This window comes from Triturus cristatus, chromosome 8 (assembly GCF_964204655.1).
Source record: "Triturus cristatus chromosome 8, aTriCri1.1, whole genome shotgun sequence".
In the NCBI taxonomy this organism is placed as follows: Eukaryota; Metazoa; Chordata; class Amphibia; order Caudata; family Salamandridae; genus Triturus; species Triturus cristatus.
The window spans coordinates 67,363,841-67,379,247 of NC_140591.1; the positions used below are offsets into that span (position 1 = coordinate 67,363,841).

General features: G+C 54.1%; 1 protein-coding gene across 1 annotated transcript in view; it reads right to left on the reverse strand.

Moving 5' to 3' along the window:
- LOC146801340 (uncharacterized) overlaps nucleotides 1-15,407 on the reverse strand; it is a 126,619-nt gene that overhangs the window by 13,064 nt on the left and 98,148 nt on the right. The window contains exons 3-4 of the mRNA XM_085620988.1: nucleotides 14,506-14,751; nucleotides 4,991-5,113 (exon numbers count right to left, since the gene is read on the reverse strand). Coding sequence (XP_085477114.1) covers nucleotides 4,991-5,113; nucleotides 14,506-14,751 — 369 coding nt within the window. The remainder of the gene's footprint in view (nucleotides 1-4,990; nucleotides 5,114-14,505; nucleotides 14,752-15,407) is intronic.

Genomic DNA, 15,407 nt, shown 5'->3' on the forward strand with positions numbered 1-15,407 from the left:
GGAGCATGCGGAGGGTGTTGAAGCAGGAGGAGGAGACTGCGTTGACTTGCTTGGTCATGGTGAGCGTTGAGTCGGGGATGACTCCCAGGTTGCGTGCGTGGTCGGTTGGTGTCGGGGGTGCCCCCTAGTGACGAGGGCCACCAGGAGTCGTCCCAGGCTGATGGGTTGGAGCAGAGGATGAGGATCTCCGTCTTGTCTGTGTGCAGCTTAAGTCGGCTGCACTTCATCCAGTCGGCGACGGCTTTCATTCCTTCGTGGAGGTTGGATTTGGCAGTGAGGGGGTCCTTGGTGAGGGAGAGTATCAGTTGAGTGTCGTTGGCATAGGAGATTATGTTGAGGTTGTGCTGTCGGGCGATGCGTGCGAGTGGAGCCATGTAGATGTTGAACAGTGAGGGAAGATCCCTGGGGTACGCCGCAGATGATCTCAGAGGCTTCGGATCGAAATGGGGGGAGGCGGATGCTCTGGGTTCTGCCGGAGAGGAAGGAGGTGGTCCAATCCAGGGCCTTGTCTCGGATCCCTGCGTCGTGGAGGCGTGTGCGTAGTGTGCGGTGGCAGACAGTGTCGAAGGTGACGGAGACTTCCAGGAGGATGAGGGCCGCCATCTCGCTGTTGTCCAGCAGGATCCTGATATCGTCTGTGGCGGCGATGAGGGCGGTCTCGGTGCTGTGGTTGCTGCGGAATCCTGACTGGGAGGGGTCCAGGATGCTGTTATCTTCCAGGTAGCGGGTGAGCTGTCTGTTGACGATCTTCTTGATGACCTTAGCTGGGAATGGAAGCAGGGAGATGGGCCAGAAGTGCTTGAGGTCGCTCGGGTCCGCCTTGGTTTTTTTTAGTAGGGCGTTGATCTCGGCGTGTTTCCAGCTCTCTGGGAAGGTTGCGGTCTCGAAGGAGAGGTTGATGACGTTGTGCAGGTGTGTTGCGATGGAGCTGCCGGCTTTGTTGAAGATGTGGTGTGGAAAAGGGTCTGATGGGGAGCCGGACTGGATTGTGCCCATGGTCTTGATTGTGTCCTTGGTGTTCACGTTGACCCAGGCTGTCAGGGGGTCGTGGTCGATGGGGTGCGGCGGGTCTGATGTGTCGGGCCTGTTGGGTTCGTCCGGGAGTCGAAGCTGTTGTAGATGTCGGCGATCTTGCGGTGGAAGAAGGTGGTGAGGGAATCACACGGGGCTTGCGTCAGCGGGATGTCGTTGGAGCTGGGGTTGGAGAGTTCCTTCACGATGCTGAAGAGCTCCTTGCTGTTGTGTGTGTTGTTGTCGAGGCGTTCTTTGAAGGAGGTCCTCTTGGCGGACCTGATGAGTTGATGGTGGTTGCGGATGGAGTCTTTGTGGGCTGTGCGGCTGTGCGGTTGTCCGGCGTCTTTTCGCTGTGCCATTTGTTCTCCAGTTTCCGGCAGGTGCGCTTGGATGCTAGGAGTTCCGGGGTGAACCAGCTGGCTCTCTTGCTGGTGTTTTTGTAGATTGTTTTTTTCAGCGGGGCTAAGGTGCTGGCGCAGTCGTCCATCCATCGTCTGAGATTGCGGGCGGCGGCTTCGGGTTGGAGGGGTCGGTGGGTGGGCTGAGTGCGAGGTTTGTCTGGAGTTGGTCTACGGTGACTATGCTTCAGCATCTACGGGGGATCTGTAGGACGCGGTGGTGTGCGATGGGTTTCTGGAAGGTGAAGTGGATGCAGTGGTGGTCGGTCCAGGTGAGTTCGGAGGTGTGGCTGAAGGAGACGTGGGAGCTTGAGGAGAAGATGGCGTTGACCGTGTGTCCGACGATGTGGGTCGGCGTTGTGACGAGCTGTTTCAGTCCGAGGTTGTCGATCAGGGTGGAGGAGTTGCTGTTGTTGTTCTCCAAGTGAAAGTCCAGGTCTCCAAGGAGGATGTAGTCGGTGGAGGTCAGGGCGTGCGTGCTGATGAAGTCGGCGATGGAGTCGCTGAACTGGGGTCGGGGTCCGGGGGATCTGTAGATGAGGGTGCCTCTTACGGTGGTGTTAGGATCCGTGTGGATCTGGAAGTGCATGTGTTCGGCGGTGCTAAGAGTGTCATCGGTGCTGGTCGAGACCCTGATGGTGTATTTGTGGACGATGGCGATTCCTCCTCCGATTCCGTTGGTGCGGTCTCTGCGGGTGATCTTGTAGCCGTTGGGGATGGCTATGGCGATGTCAGGTGCAGAGGATTCATTCATCCAGGTCTCTGTCAGGAAGCCGACGTCCGGTGATGAGGTATCGAGTAGGTCCCAGAGCTCGATGGCGTGTTTGCGTGCGGAGCGGGTGTTTAGTAGGATGCACTGGAGATGGTTGAGGTCCTTCTTGGCGGGAGTCTCGGGGTCTCCGAGGCAGGTGAAGCTGCAGTTCCGGCAGGTGAAGGGACCATAGGTGCATTTTAGGGTGGCTTTGAAGCAGGTGGAGGTCCGTCCTGGGTTGAGAGCGATGAGGGTGCTGGCGTCGTATCGGAGGCGGTCTTCGTGGCGGATGCGGGGGCCAGGGGTTCTGGCGCTGAGCGCGGTCCAGGCGCGGACGGGCTCAGACGGGCTTGCCTTAGACGTGCCTTCGGCGCGTCCGCCATATATGGGGAGGTGGGAGGGAGGAGCAGCTGGGAGGCGGGAGGCAGGGGCAGCGAATGGTCAGCGAGGGGGCGGGCCGCAGGGGACACAGCGGCGGGAAACGGGAGGGCGAAGGGGTACAGAAATCAGAAGGGGCACAGGGGGGCACAGAACGAAAAACAGTGCACAGCAGTGGGGGTACAGAATGGAAGGGCAAAAACAGTGGAAAACAGTGGGGGCATAGAACGAAAACAGTGCAGAGCAGTGGGGGCACAGAACGGAAGAGCAAAAACAGTGGAAAACAGTGGGGGCACAGAACGAAAACAGTGCACAGCAGTGGGGGCACAGAACGGAAGAGCAAAAACAGTGGAAAACAGTGGGGGCACAGAACAAAAACAGTAAGCAGCAGTGGGGGCACAGAATGGAAGGGCAAAAACAGTGGAAAACAGTGGGGGCACAGAACGAGAACAGTAAGCAGCAGTGGGGGCACAGAACGTAAGGGCGAAAACAGTAAACAGCAGTGGGGCACAGAACGGAAGGTCAAAACAGTGGAGAACAGTGGGGGCACAAATACAGAGGGGCAAGACAGTAACAGTGATGCACACAACGACAAGAACCTACCTACGGCCTACCACTGGCCACCAGGGATGAGGCGCAGGTGGTAGCCTGTGGGTGGAGGAGGGCCTCAGATTCAGCAGCAGCAGGGAACTGGACGCACAGGTGGCGCTGTGCGGATGGGGGGGCGACATACTACTGACTCGCTTCCAGGAACTCTCCAGCAGAGACGATGCCACAGTGTTTAAGGGTCCCGGAGATGTATCCAGGAGGTGCTGCTTGGCTTCCGGCTGGACATAGCAAGATCATTTATTTCACAGCAGCTGAGGAGCACTGTGTATGTTAATGTAGTGTAACATATAGAAATAATCCAAGGAAGCAGATGTAGTGTTCCAGACAATACCAAGAACTTTACTGTCTAATGCAGGACCCACGACTGATGGAGACAGTAGCCAAGAAAAGAGTGGCTCAGCTGAGCCTCACATTCCAGAATCTCAAACATGGCATAGGGAATGTTACATATGCAATGTTCCATAAAGCGATACACAACTATATAAAACCTACCTACAACATAATGCTTAAACCCCTTACCACAGTGTCTCTTCAAGCTGATGATTTAGATGAGGTCTGTCCTAGGATGAAGAAAGTAATCCTCTCTCTCTACATCAATGGCAGTTGCAAAGTCTTTGAAAGATGTATTTAATTTAATTTTATGAGAAATATTTGAGCTCCAGAGCCAGGATTCCTGAATGCTGGTTTCCTCACATGAGGGGGACAATCTGGGAACGACCCATGCTAGGAAAGAGGTGAGTGCCTGAAGAAGAAGGACCTGCTTGCTCAAGAAAGGGGCTAACTGGACCCAGAGAACAGCCTGCCATGTGAAGCAATCAGCTGTGCAAGGTCCTCACCCAGCTGGAGGAGCTGTGTCTCCTCAACCATGACTGCAGCGGACACCGTTTATGCAGCGGATATTACTCTAACTGGTAAATACATAGTTGTATTATTATGTTTTGTGTTCACCAACACCAATGGGCATGAGATACCCTAGCCTCTTTTGATGCAATGGAGAGATCTCTAGGGCACTTGGTCTTGGTGGCTTACTTTTTTTTAACTAAGAGACTGAGTTCCTTGTGGCTGTGGTTTAGTATAACAGCTTTTTTCCACTATACCATACTTGATGGGATCTACCCACACTGACACTTTTCCATATACTTCCAGCACTGAGAAATGAGTTGAAGAATATATCTAATATGTGTTATATCACTCTGGTCTACACAAAAGTGCAAAATAAACTATTTATTTACATTTTATTGTTTTCTATAAAAAGAGGTTTTGAGCCGGAAATGATTGTAAAGATTTTCTGTCAAAACTTTTGCAGAGAACATTTTTTAGACAGTTATTTGTTGTATTAAATGTTCTTGCAGCCTTGAAAAAGATGAACATTGTATGGGTCAAAATGCATATTGACTGAATTAGACTTAACATTGAAGGTGATAAAAGACAATGTCCTGGAAGCTATGCCTCCTGTCATGTTTGTCTGCGCACTGCTGCATGGGACTTCATTAATCTGTGTTTGAGTCCTAATCATCAAACAATACTGTAACTATAAACATTACAAGTGTTCAGAGAGAAGATGAATGATCTCCATTTCAATTGAGCGGGTGGTGTGGGTGGAAAAGAGTAGTTACACAAATGCAACTTTTCACTACTACTATGCAACTTTTGAATACTACGATTAATAAGATTAATGTAAAACAAAAAGAAGAACTAAAAATGTAAATCAAAACAGTATATATCATATCCATACACACCCAGTGACATGGGTACATGTGAATTTTTAGTATAAATATTTAAGAAAGAGCGGTGGACACATGAAATTGAACAATCACATTAAACATGAGCCGGCTCTTACCAGAATTCTGCTTGGCACTGTGTAGCTCGTGACACCTCAGAACACAGTAAATTAGCAGTACTATGAAGATGATGAATGCCACGCCTCCCCCGGCGACAGAAGCAATGAGCAATATGTCCCACTCTGTATTTAAAGAAAAATCAGAGTGAGGAAAATATCTGTGTGTAATACTCATTGTTGGCAACGGGTAGCGTGGTGCAGAGCAGGCGGGCCAAACTCCAGAGGAAATGTGCAAAGCATCCACGCAGTACACACATGCGACACACAAGGCACACTACAAAAAGAGACACTACACCAGTTTAGGTAGAAATAACTTTTGTATTGGCAAAACCACTAGGTGTCAGGAAATCTCTACACTGCGCCAACTGGCGCCCGGTTCCAATTTACAGGGGGGAATTATGTACAGGGCAGGGCCAATCGGGCCCCTGCCGGAATCATTGCGATTTACAGATAAAATAATTGTACGTGAGGAATAAAGCTCCCATCCATCCACATTAATCCTGCAATAAAATACATCAGGGCATGACGTGAGACATTAGGCCGGAACACCTGTAAAGGAAACCTCACAGCATCACAATAAACATGACCGTCCCGGGCATCCCTTGAGGCAGGAAATTAGATTAGGCAGAGCATCAATACATTAACCTGGCATTTAGACATAACCATTAACATAGCACTTAAGCACATGACATTCAAAGATAGCGCTGCACCTTTCACGGCGATAGCGCGTTAAAACAAGGCCTTAGCGCACAGGGCATGGCAACTAAACATAGCGCTGCACGGGGCAATGGAATCGCACTTTAAATCAGGCATTTACCCTAGCGCTGCACCTATCATAACATTAGGCCAGCAATCACAGCTCTACCCCGGCACTTCAAATATGGCACGGCAATAGCGCTCAGCACATGGCACCTAAACATAGCCATTGGGCCTAGCGCTGAACATAGCACATCATTAGCGCTGCACAACCCTCATTTACCATAGCGCTTTGAACCTGACACTATAGCATGGTGCTACACCTGGCAAACTGGCGCTTAATATATGGCCCTCACTGGGCATTCCGCATAGCAAGCTCTTGGAGCAGTAGACTTTGCCAGCTCCTACAGCGCTTCCCAATGTCAGGGAACCAAGCGCTACCTCTGGTTCTGGCTTGGAGCCTTCTTTGGGGAATATTTCCCCGGGTCCCTTCTTCCCGTGTCCCGCGTTAGCCAGAGTCACACTGGTGCAAGGGGGGGGGGCGGGCACCGACAATGTGCCCCGTCGCCCTCTCAATCCCAATCCCCCGCTCCTCAAAAAGGCCCCTTCGTGGGGGAGCCTGCCCCCCAGGTGCTTGAAATCGATTCTGGGGGCCGATGCAGCTGCCCGCTGTCAAGTGGGGCAGCTGAGAAACATCCAAACTCGGGCGGTCCCGTTGGAGTCCCCCTCCAGGACTGGGGAACTCAGGGACTGCCCCCACGCGGCCCCGGGGGGAAGGCGAGCACCGAGGTTATGCCCCGATGCCTCCCCCAGCAAACGCGGACCAAGGCCCCACTCACCGGCACTTCCCTGGCGGGCTTCGGCGTCGCTGGTGGCAGGCAGCGCACACGGGGCTCTCCTCAGTGCGCGGAGAGACCCCCGGGCGGCAGCACTTCCTTCGGCGTCTCCTTCCTGCCGATTCAGTAGGCGGGGTAGCTGATCGAGGGGCTCCCTCTGGCAGCGGAGCCCCTCCCGTAACGATCGGGACCAGCTCCGGGCCTCGCTCGGGAACCAATGAGGACGCAGCTTCCGGCGAGGTGCGGCCGATGACGCGGCCGGCACCCCGGTCGCCTGGCAACGCTCCGCCGACACTCCCAGGGCCTAGCACCGCCCTCGTGAAAGCCGCTGCGGCCCTCCCCGGACCTCGGAGCTGCGGCGACCTCCTTCGCCAGGGTGCTTCTCCTTCCCGTGGGCCCGGGCGGCGGTGGTGATCTTGGGACACGCAATGCTCTCTCCGCCCGGCCACGCTACCAGCGAGGTCCCGGCCCACGGCGGTGAGTTCTGGTCAGTTTCTTCTTGCTGGGGCAATACGGGGTAGGCTCCCGTTTCTTAATTCAGCGCCAATACGGGGTAGGCTCCCGTGGTCTAACTACACCCACCGCGTGGTGGCACACACACGGGGTAGGCTCCCGATGTTGTGAATAAGTGCCGAGGCAGCTCTCACTCGCGCCGACGGCCGGTATCACGCGGGGTGGGCTCCCGCTGGCGTCGATTTACCATCCATATGGCGACAGCACAGGGGAGTGGACAGACAGCGGCCCCCAGCAGAATACAGTCCCTTCAGATGTAGCGCTCACCAAATCTAGCGCTCTCCTTCCAGGGGGGGGGCTTGTAAATAGCGCTCTCTCTTTCCTGCCCCTTGGTTGAGGGTTTCTTGAGGGGGGGAAGTTGCGTTGGTGGCTGAAGGCGGACTATTTAGTCTCTGCCTGTCGTCCCTGGATTCTCCCCTCGCCGGGCCAGATCAGTGGGTAGTTCAGGATCCCTCACTCACTTGAAAGGCAGCACCTAAGCCCTGTCACTTTCAGAGGCATAGGTCCCTGACTGATCCTACCGCCTAAACTCCTGCGAAGGCTTTTCCAGGTTTGCGTTGCCCCCACTATAGCTTTCCCTCGCCCTGTGGACAGTAGGGGGGGGGGTAGGTAGGCTCAGGGCCCAGCACACAGGCCTATGTGGCGGTAACCCCTGGCAGCAGGTCCCCTCTCTCCCAGGTCCACCCTCTGACTGACTGCATGGCAGCCCAGCTCCGCCCTTTAGACGCCCCTCACCCCACCTTCCAGACAGTGCCAGAAGCTTCTAGAAGCGTCTGGGAAACTGGCTCTAACTGGCCTAGGGGGAGGGGTAGAGCACCCTGGGTGCCAGGCTTCCCTCCAAAAGCTGGGGCTGCTGGGAAATAATGCCTAGACTGTCAACCCAGCTCAGTCAAACGGCGCAACCACACAGCTTTGGCATCCATCTTAAATTACATTTTTAAAATGGGGAAACTCAGTCTGCACACATTCAGTCTTTCCATTTACACATTTATTTTCCCAGAAAAGCGAAAAATTTCTGGAAAAAGGGCCAAGTCCAACACAACCCCCTTCCAGCCAAAAGCCAGGGTAGACCGATCAATGCCTTGATGGGCTTCCCTGCTTAGGGCGAGAAAAGGTGGACGCAGGCCCGCAACTGCAGGAGCACCCGCAGGTTCTCCTCCACTCTGGAACCCGAAGGTTCCCTCTCTCAAACCTTCCTCGACCGACTGAGCCACCACCCGGGGGTCCCCTAGCTGGTTGTGGCCAGGACTGGCCCCTAGGCCACCCAGATGTCTCTGGCCCTTGCGGTCTCACAGAGTGGGGGGCAGTAACCCCAGGCCCGTAGTACCCGTTGACCACTCTCCTCCTCCTCCTTCTTGCAGTTCCGAACTGCCACTGGTCCTCCCACCTGGGGTCCGCACCCTCAGGCTGACCAGCCCTCAGGGGCGAGGCTCTCCTCCCCCTACCTCTCCTTCTGGGGTTCCTCACCCTACTCCCATGCGAGGCACCCTCAGACCACCACTCTCTCCCCAGTCCAGGGCCTTGACCCTTCAACTGGTTCCCCAGCCTAGGGTCTAAACCCTGAGGCTGCACCGGTGTCGGGGGTGAGACCTCCCTCCCCCTGCACCCCCTCCCAGAGTTCCGCACCCTCCCAACGGGAGTAGCACCCCTGGAAGACAATTCTGGGGGGACACTGCCAACAGATGTCCCACCCGCCAGGTCAGGCAGTACCCATCCCTGGCCCCCCAACCCAGGATCTAGGCCCTGTGGCTGAGCCGGTGCCCGAGGTGAGACCTTCCTCCCTCGGCACCCCCTTCCAGAGTTCCGCACCCTCCCACCTGGAGAAGTACCCCGGGAAGTCAATTCTGGGGGGACACTGTTAACAGATGCCCCACCCGCCAGGTCAGGCAACCCCTGAACCTGGCATCCCAGCCCAGGATCTAAACCCTGCAACTGGGCCAACCCCAGAACCTCGGGAGCTCTAATTACAGATGCCCCGGGTCCTCCTAACACTAGGGGCTCCCCCTCACCGGGCGGCACATCAGGACAGCCTAGGCTCCCAACCTGGGGCCCCCTTACGGAACTCTCCAGGCCCTGAGACTGCGGTTGGGGCACCTCGGGACACCTCCCCGTCTCACTCCTTCCTATGGATAGGTCGTGAGGCCCTACAACCCTCTCTCTTCCCGGGGACCTAGCTGGGCTATTCGCCACCTCTCCCACCTCGCTGGGTTGGAAGATTCCTGCACCACCCCCTTCAGGGTCACTCCCCAATGCCTCCTCAGACACCCTGGCCCTCTCCCAGAGGTCTGCCTCCTGTGCAAGCTCCCTTGGGTCGGAGAACCCACACTGTACTAGGTGGTGACGCAACCTGGGGGAACAATTTCTGAGCATGTGCTCCCGGATGAGTACCTGGCACAGCCCTTCCCACTCATTCACTGCACTCCTCACCACCCAATCCTCCAATGCAGTCCCACACACCTCCACAAACTCCCCCCAGGACTGGTGGGACAGTTTTCCCCTGCCCCTGAACTCTAACCTGTCCCCCTCTTCCTGGGAATCAGGCACCGTCTCCTGGGCTCTGGGAGTGGGACACCCTACATTGGAACCACTCTCGCTGCCACCACTGGATCCCACCCTTACTGGTGAATCCAGACCACAAAAACCACTCTCAGGGGACAACCTACCCTCCCGAGCTGGTCTCTCCCTGGCAAAGGCCCTCTCTGCCTCCGCCATCCTCTCCTGCGCTAGGACCTTCTCCGTCTCTAGCTTCTTCTCCTGCACACTCAGCCGCGCTAGCTCCACCTTGAGCCTTCCCAGCGCCAGCTGATGCTCCCTCTCTTCCCTCCTATCTACCCACTCTTCTGGGGACAGGGAAAGGGACGGGGCAGTGCCCCCGGGACTGGACCCAGCGCTGGACTCCCTAACTCTGGTGTCCTTACTCGATACTGGCGTCTCCCCCCGGTCATCTTCCTCCTCCTCGTCAGTGTCACCTACCTCCTGGGTTATGGACTGGGCCCCCTCACTCTCGGAGTCCTCCCTACACTGGAGGTCCTCCTCCGGGTCTCCACTAAATCCACCCTTTAAATATGCGGAGGGGTAATCTGACAGGTCCCCACCAATCTCTAAGGGTTCCCCCCTCTTGAGGGCCTCATAGAGAAATAGCTTCCTGCGTGTGTTGCCTACTGGGGGTATCCCTCTCTCCCTGCAGAAATAAATCACTTCCTGCTCCGTGTACTCCCCAAGATCACCTTCGTTGTAGGTCAACCCCATCCTGGCAAGGTACACCCGGGACACACCACCCACAGTGCAACAAGGGGACACAATTTAAAAACACTTCCAGGAGGAAATCACAATTATGGAAAAAACAATAATTCCCCAAAACCTGAGATTACATTACACACTCAGTTTGCAGTGCAACCCGTGGTCGCTGCGGTACTGCGCAAACACAAGTCCTATCCCACCGCTGAACACCAACGTTGGCAACGGGTAGCGTGGTGCAGAGCAGGCGGGCCAAACTCCAGAGGAAATGTGCAAAGCATCCACGCAGTACACACATGCGACACACAAGGCACACTACAAAAAGAGACACTACACCAGTTTAGGTAGAAATAACTTTTGTATTGGCAAAACCACTAGGTGTCAGGAAATCTCTACACTGCGCCAACTGGCGCCCGGTTCCAATTTACAGGGGGGAATTATGTACAGGGCAGGGCCAATCGGGCCCCTGCCGGAATCATTGCGATTTACAGATAAAATAATTGTACGTGAGGAATAAAGCTCCCATCCATCCACATTAATCCTGCAATAAAATACATCAGGGCATGACGTGAGACATTAGGCCGGAACACCTGTAAAGGAAACCTCACAGCATCACAATAAACATGACCGTCCCGGGCATCCCTTGAGGCAGGAAATTAGATTAGGCAGAGCATCAATACATTAACCTGGCATTTAGACATAACCATTAACATAGCACTTAAGCACATGACATTCAAAGATAGCGCTGCACCTTTCACGGCGATAGCGCGTTAAAACAAGGCCTTAGCGCACAGGGCATGGCAACTAAACATAGCGCTGCACGGGGCAATGGAATCGCACTTTAAATCAGGCATTTACCCTAGCGCTGCACCTATCATAACATTAGGCCAGCAATCACAGCTCTACCCCGGCACTTCAAATATGGCACGGCAATAGCGCTCAGCACATGGCACCTAAACATAGCCATTGGGCCTAGCGCTGAACATAGCACATCATTAGCGCTGCACAACCCTCATTTACCATAGCGCTTTGAACCTGACACTATAGCATGGTGCTACACCTGGCAAACTGGCGCTTAATATATGGCCCTCACTGGGCATTCCGCATAGCAAGCTCTTGGAGCAGTAGACTTTGCCAGCTCCTACAGCGCTTCCCAATGTCAGGGAACCAAGCGCTACCTCTGGTTCTGGCTTGGAGCCTTCTTTGGGGAATATTTCCCCGGGTCCCTTCTTCCCGTGTCCCGCGTTAGCCAGAGTCACACTGGTGCAAGGGGGGGGGGCGGGCACCGACAATGTGCCCCGTCGCCCTCTCAATCCCAATCCCCCGCTCCTCAAAAAGGCCCCTTCGTGGGGGAGCCTGCCCCCCAGGTGCTTGAAATCGATTCTGGGGGCCGATGCAGCTGCCCGCTGTCAAGTGGGGCAGCTGAGAAACATCCAAACTCGGGCGGTCCCGTTGGAGTCCCCCTCCAGGACTGGGGAACTCAGGGACTGCCCCCACGCGGCCCCGGGGGGAAGGCGAGCACCGAGGTTATGCCCCGATGCCTCCCCCAGCAAACGCGGACCAAGGCCCCACTCACCGGCACTTCCCTGGCGGGCTTCGGCGTCGCTGGTGGCAGGCAGCGCACACGGGGCTCTCCTCAGTGCGCGGAGAGACCCCCGGGCGGCAGCACTTCCTTCGGCGTCTCCTTCCTGCCGATTCAGTAGGCGGGGTAGCTGATCGAGGGGCTCCCTCTGGCAGCGGAGCCCCTCCCGTAACGATCGGGACCAGCTCCGGGCCTCGCTCGGGAACCAATGAGGACGCAGCTTCCGGCGAGGTGCGGCCGATGACGCGGCCGGCACCCCGGTCGCCTGGCAACGCTCCGCCGACACTCCCAGGGCCTAGCACCGCCCTCGTGAAAGCCGCTGCGGCCCTCCCCGGACCTCGGAGCTGCGGCGACCTCCTTCGCCAGGGTGCTTCTCCTTCCCGTGGGCCCGGGCGGCGGTGGTGATCTTGGGACACGCAATGCTCTCTCCGCCCGGCCACGCTACCAGCGAGGTCCCGGCCCACGGCGGTGAGTTCTGGTCAGTTTCTTCTTGCTGGGGCAATACGGGGTAGGCTCCCGTTTCTTAATTCAGCGCCAATACGGGGTAGGCTCCCGTGGTCTAACTACACCCACCGCGTGGTGGCACACACACGGGGTAGGCTCCCGATGTTGTGAATAAGTGCCGAGGCAGCTCTCACTCGCGCCGACGGCCGGTATCACGCGGGGTGGGCTCCCGCTGGCGTCGATTTACCATCCATATGGCGACAGCACAGGGGAGTGGACAGACAGCGGCCCCCAGCAGAATACAGTCCCTTCAGATGTAGCGCTCACCAAATCTAGCGCTCTCCTTCCAGGGGGGGGGCTTGTAAATAGCGCTCTCTCTTTCCTGCCCCTTGGTTGAGGGTTTCTTGAGGGGGGGAAGTTGCGTTGGTGGCTGAAGGCGGACTATTTAGTCTCTGCCTGTCGTCCCTGGATTCTCCCCTCGCCGGGCCAGATCAGTGGGTAGTTCAGGATCCCTCACTCACTTGAAAGGCAGCACCTAAGCCCTGTCACTTTCAGAGGCATAGGTCCCTGACTGATCCTACCGCCTAAACTCCTGCGAAGGCTTTTCCAGGTTTGCGTTGCCCCCACTATAGCTTTCCCTCGCCCTGTGGACAGTAGGGGGGGGGGTAGGTAGGCTCAGGGCCCAGCACACAGGCCTATGTGGCGGTAACCCCTGGCAGCAGGTCCCCTCTCTCCCAGGTCCACCCTCTGACTGACTGCATGGCAGCCCAGCTCCGCCCTTTAGACGCCCCTCACCCCACCTTCCAGACAGTGCCAGAAGCTTCTAGAAGCGTCTGGGAAACTGGCTCTAACTGGCCTAGGGGGAGGGGTAGAGCACCCTGGGTGCCAGGCTTCCCTCCAAAAGCTGGGGCTGCTGGGAAATAATGCCTAGACTGTCAACCCAGCTCAGTCAAACGGCGCAACCACACAGCTTTGGCATCCATCTTAAATTACATTTTTAAAATGGGGAAACTCAGTCTGCACACATTCAGTCTTTCCATTTACACATTTATTTTCCCAGAAAAGCGAAAAATTTCTGGAAAAAGGGCCAAGTCCAACACTCATCAAAGAAGGTGTAGATGTAGACAAGAGCTGGTGACTCCCTTTCACAGAAGGAGCTGAACTGCAACTTCATCTGCGACTAAAAAATTGGAATTTAACCCTTTCTACAGTTGGCCTTAGCCATCACGTTTGCAAGAGGTAGCTTCATTTCATGACTAAATCACAGCAAATGTGCCAGGTGAAGAGAGAAAAGATGAGCATTTCTATCTATTCATGTACGAAGGAAGGGATCTTTCTTAGGTCGAAAGCCCTCACCCACCCTTTGGGTGATGTGCTTCATCATAGGACAGCTCCTCACATTGGTAGGTTTCTGTACAATGTGGGCTACTACCCTTGTCATAGGGGAGCTCATGGCATCTCCATGCGTTTGTTTGAGTAGAGATGCCTCACAAACCAAAGTTCATAAGAAGGACAATGACCAGCAAGGTTGGGCATTTTGACAATCTGGCTACAAGTCAGGATTATATATACCCTCCATCTTCTGTAGTGGAACCTGTTTTCTGATTTATAGAGTTGTACAGACGGGGTGGGGGTGGATCTCTACTATATGGTTTCATCAGGGAAGAGTGAGGATTTCCTACTAAAATTGCCACATTGCAACATCAACAAAGGATGCTTACACTGCGCAAAATGGTGGTCTTTAGAAGGGGCATAGTCACCCCCTAATATGAGTGTTGCACACTGGAATTGGTGGGAAAAGAGTGAGGAGGGGACTTGTACCAGCTGGAGAGGAACATCCATCAGAAAGGGTTGAGACAGCTTTATGTAAAACAAACATTCCTTACACTCACTGCTTGAACTGATTTGCCACAACACCTTGCAGAATTCCTATCTCTTGCACACCACGGTGTGGCACTTACCTGGGAATATTTCAGAGTTGGCACACTATTCTGTGATGTCTCTGTGGGAATGCTCTGTGTTCAGAAGTCTATAGTATTGAAATACTATGGGAACAGTATAGCTAGCAAGAATTAAGTTGCGCCTCAATACCCTCACTGGTGGTAAGCAGCGATATACAAATCCACCTTACAATAGACTACATTACGATGTTTTCGTTTTATGTGATCTGAGGTAAAGTAGTGTTTCAGTGAAGGCAGATACCATACCTGTGCCACAAGTGATGGAAACTTCTTGACTTTCTTCACTGACTTCATTTTTAACAATACATTTCACCGTTACTTTTGCCTCTGCTTCCACTGAGGCCATGAACATTGTGGAAGACTTAACTCCTATAGTTGACGTGTCATCCGTTGTCACAGTGAATTTCTTGACAATGCCGCGATCCACAAAACAGGTGAAATTCAGTAAGGTGCCTTGACAAGAATGGCTGATCGTGGGTTTGGACAGTGTTTCTGTAAAAGAAAGGAATATGAATGAGGACAACACAGTACCCTGCAGCAAACACTGTTAGCTAATTTTGTTCTGGGTTGTGCAAAAGGATGAGAATATATTTGAAGAAATCAGTCCTGGGTTACAAAGGTACCTTACACTTTTGAGCAATTTACACTTTCAAATAAGTTTACTACTTTTTGGCTATTAACAAAATCAGAGTGTAAATTTACTCCAAAAGTATAACTCCCATATCTCAACCAAACTGAAGGGTGTGGGGGCTACACATCTTTGGATATACCTCTTTGAGTAAAAAAATAATAATAGAATTTTGAGTAAGTTTACCACTTTTTGACTATTGACAAAATCAGAGTGTAAATTTACTACAAAAGTGTAACTTACACTTGGCCTGCAGGCCCTAATCACAGATTGGACTACGGCAACGCACTCTGTGCCAGAATCCCACCCCATTTTGTTTACAGACTTCAAGCTGTCCAAAATTCTGCCACTAATCTTGTCCTTGACCACATGTGCTGAACCCACACCACACCACTTCTCGGAGAGCTTTATTGGCTCGTCATCCAGAAGTGCTGCCTGTTCAAACTTCTCACACACATATTCAAGTCACTACAATACACGGGACCCGCATACCTCAATCACCAGCTTCACTTCAACCAAA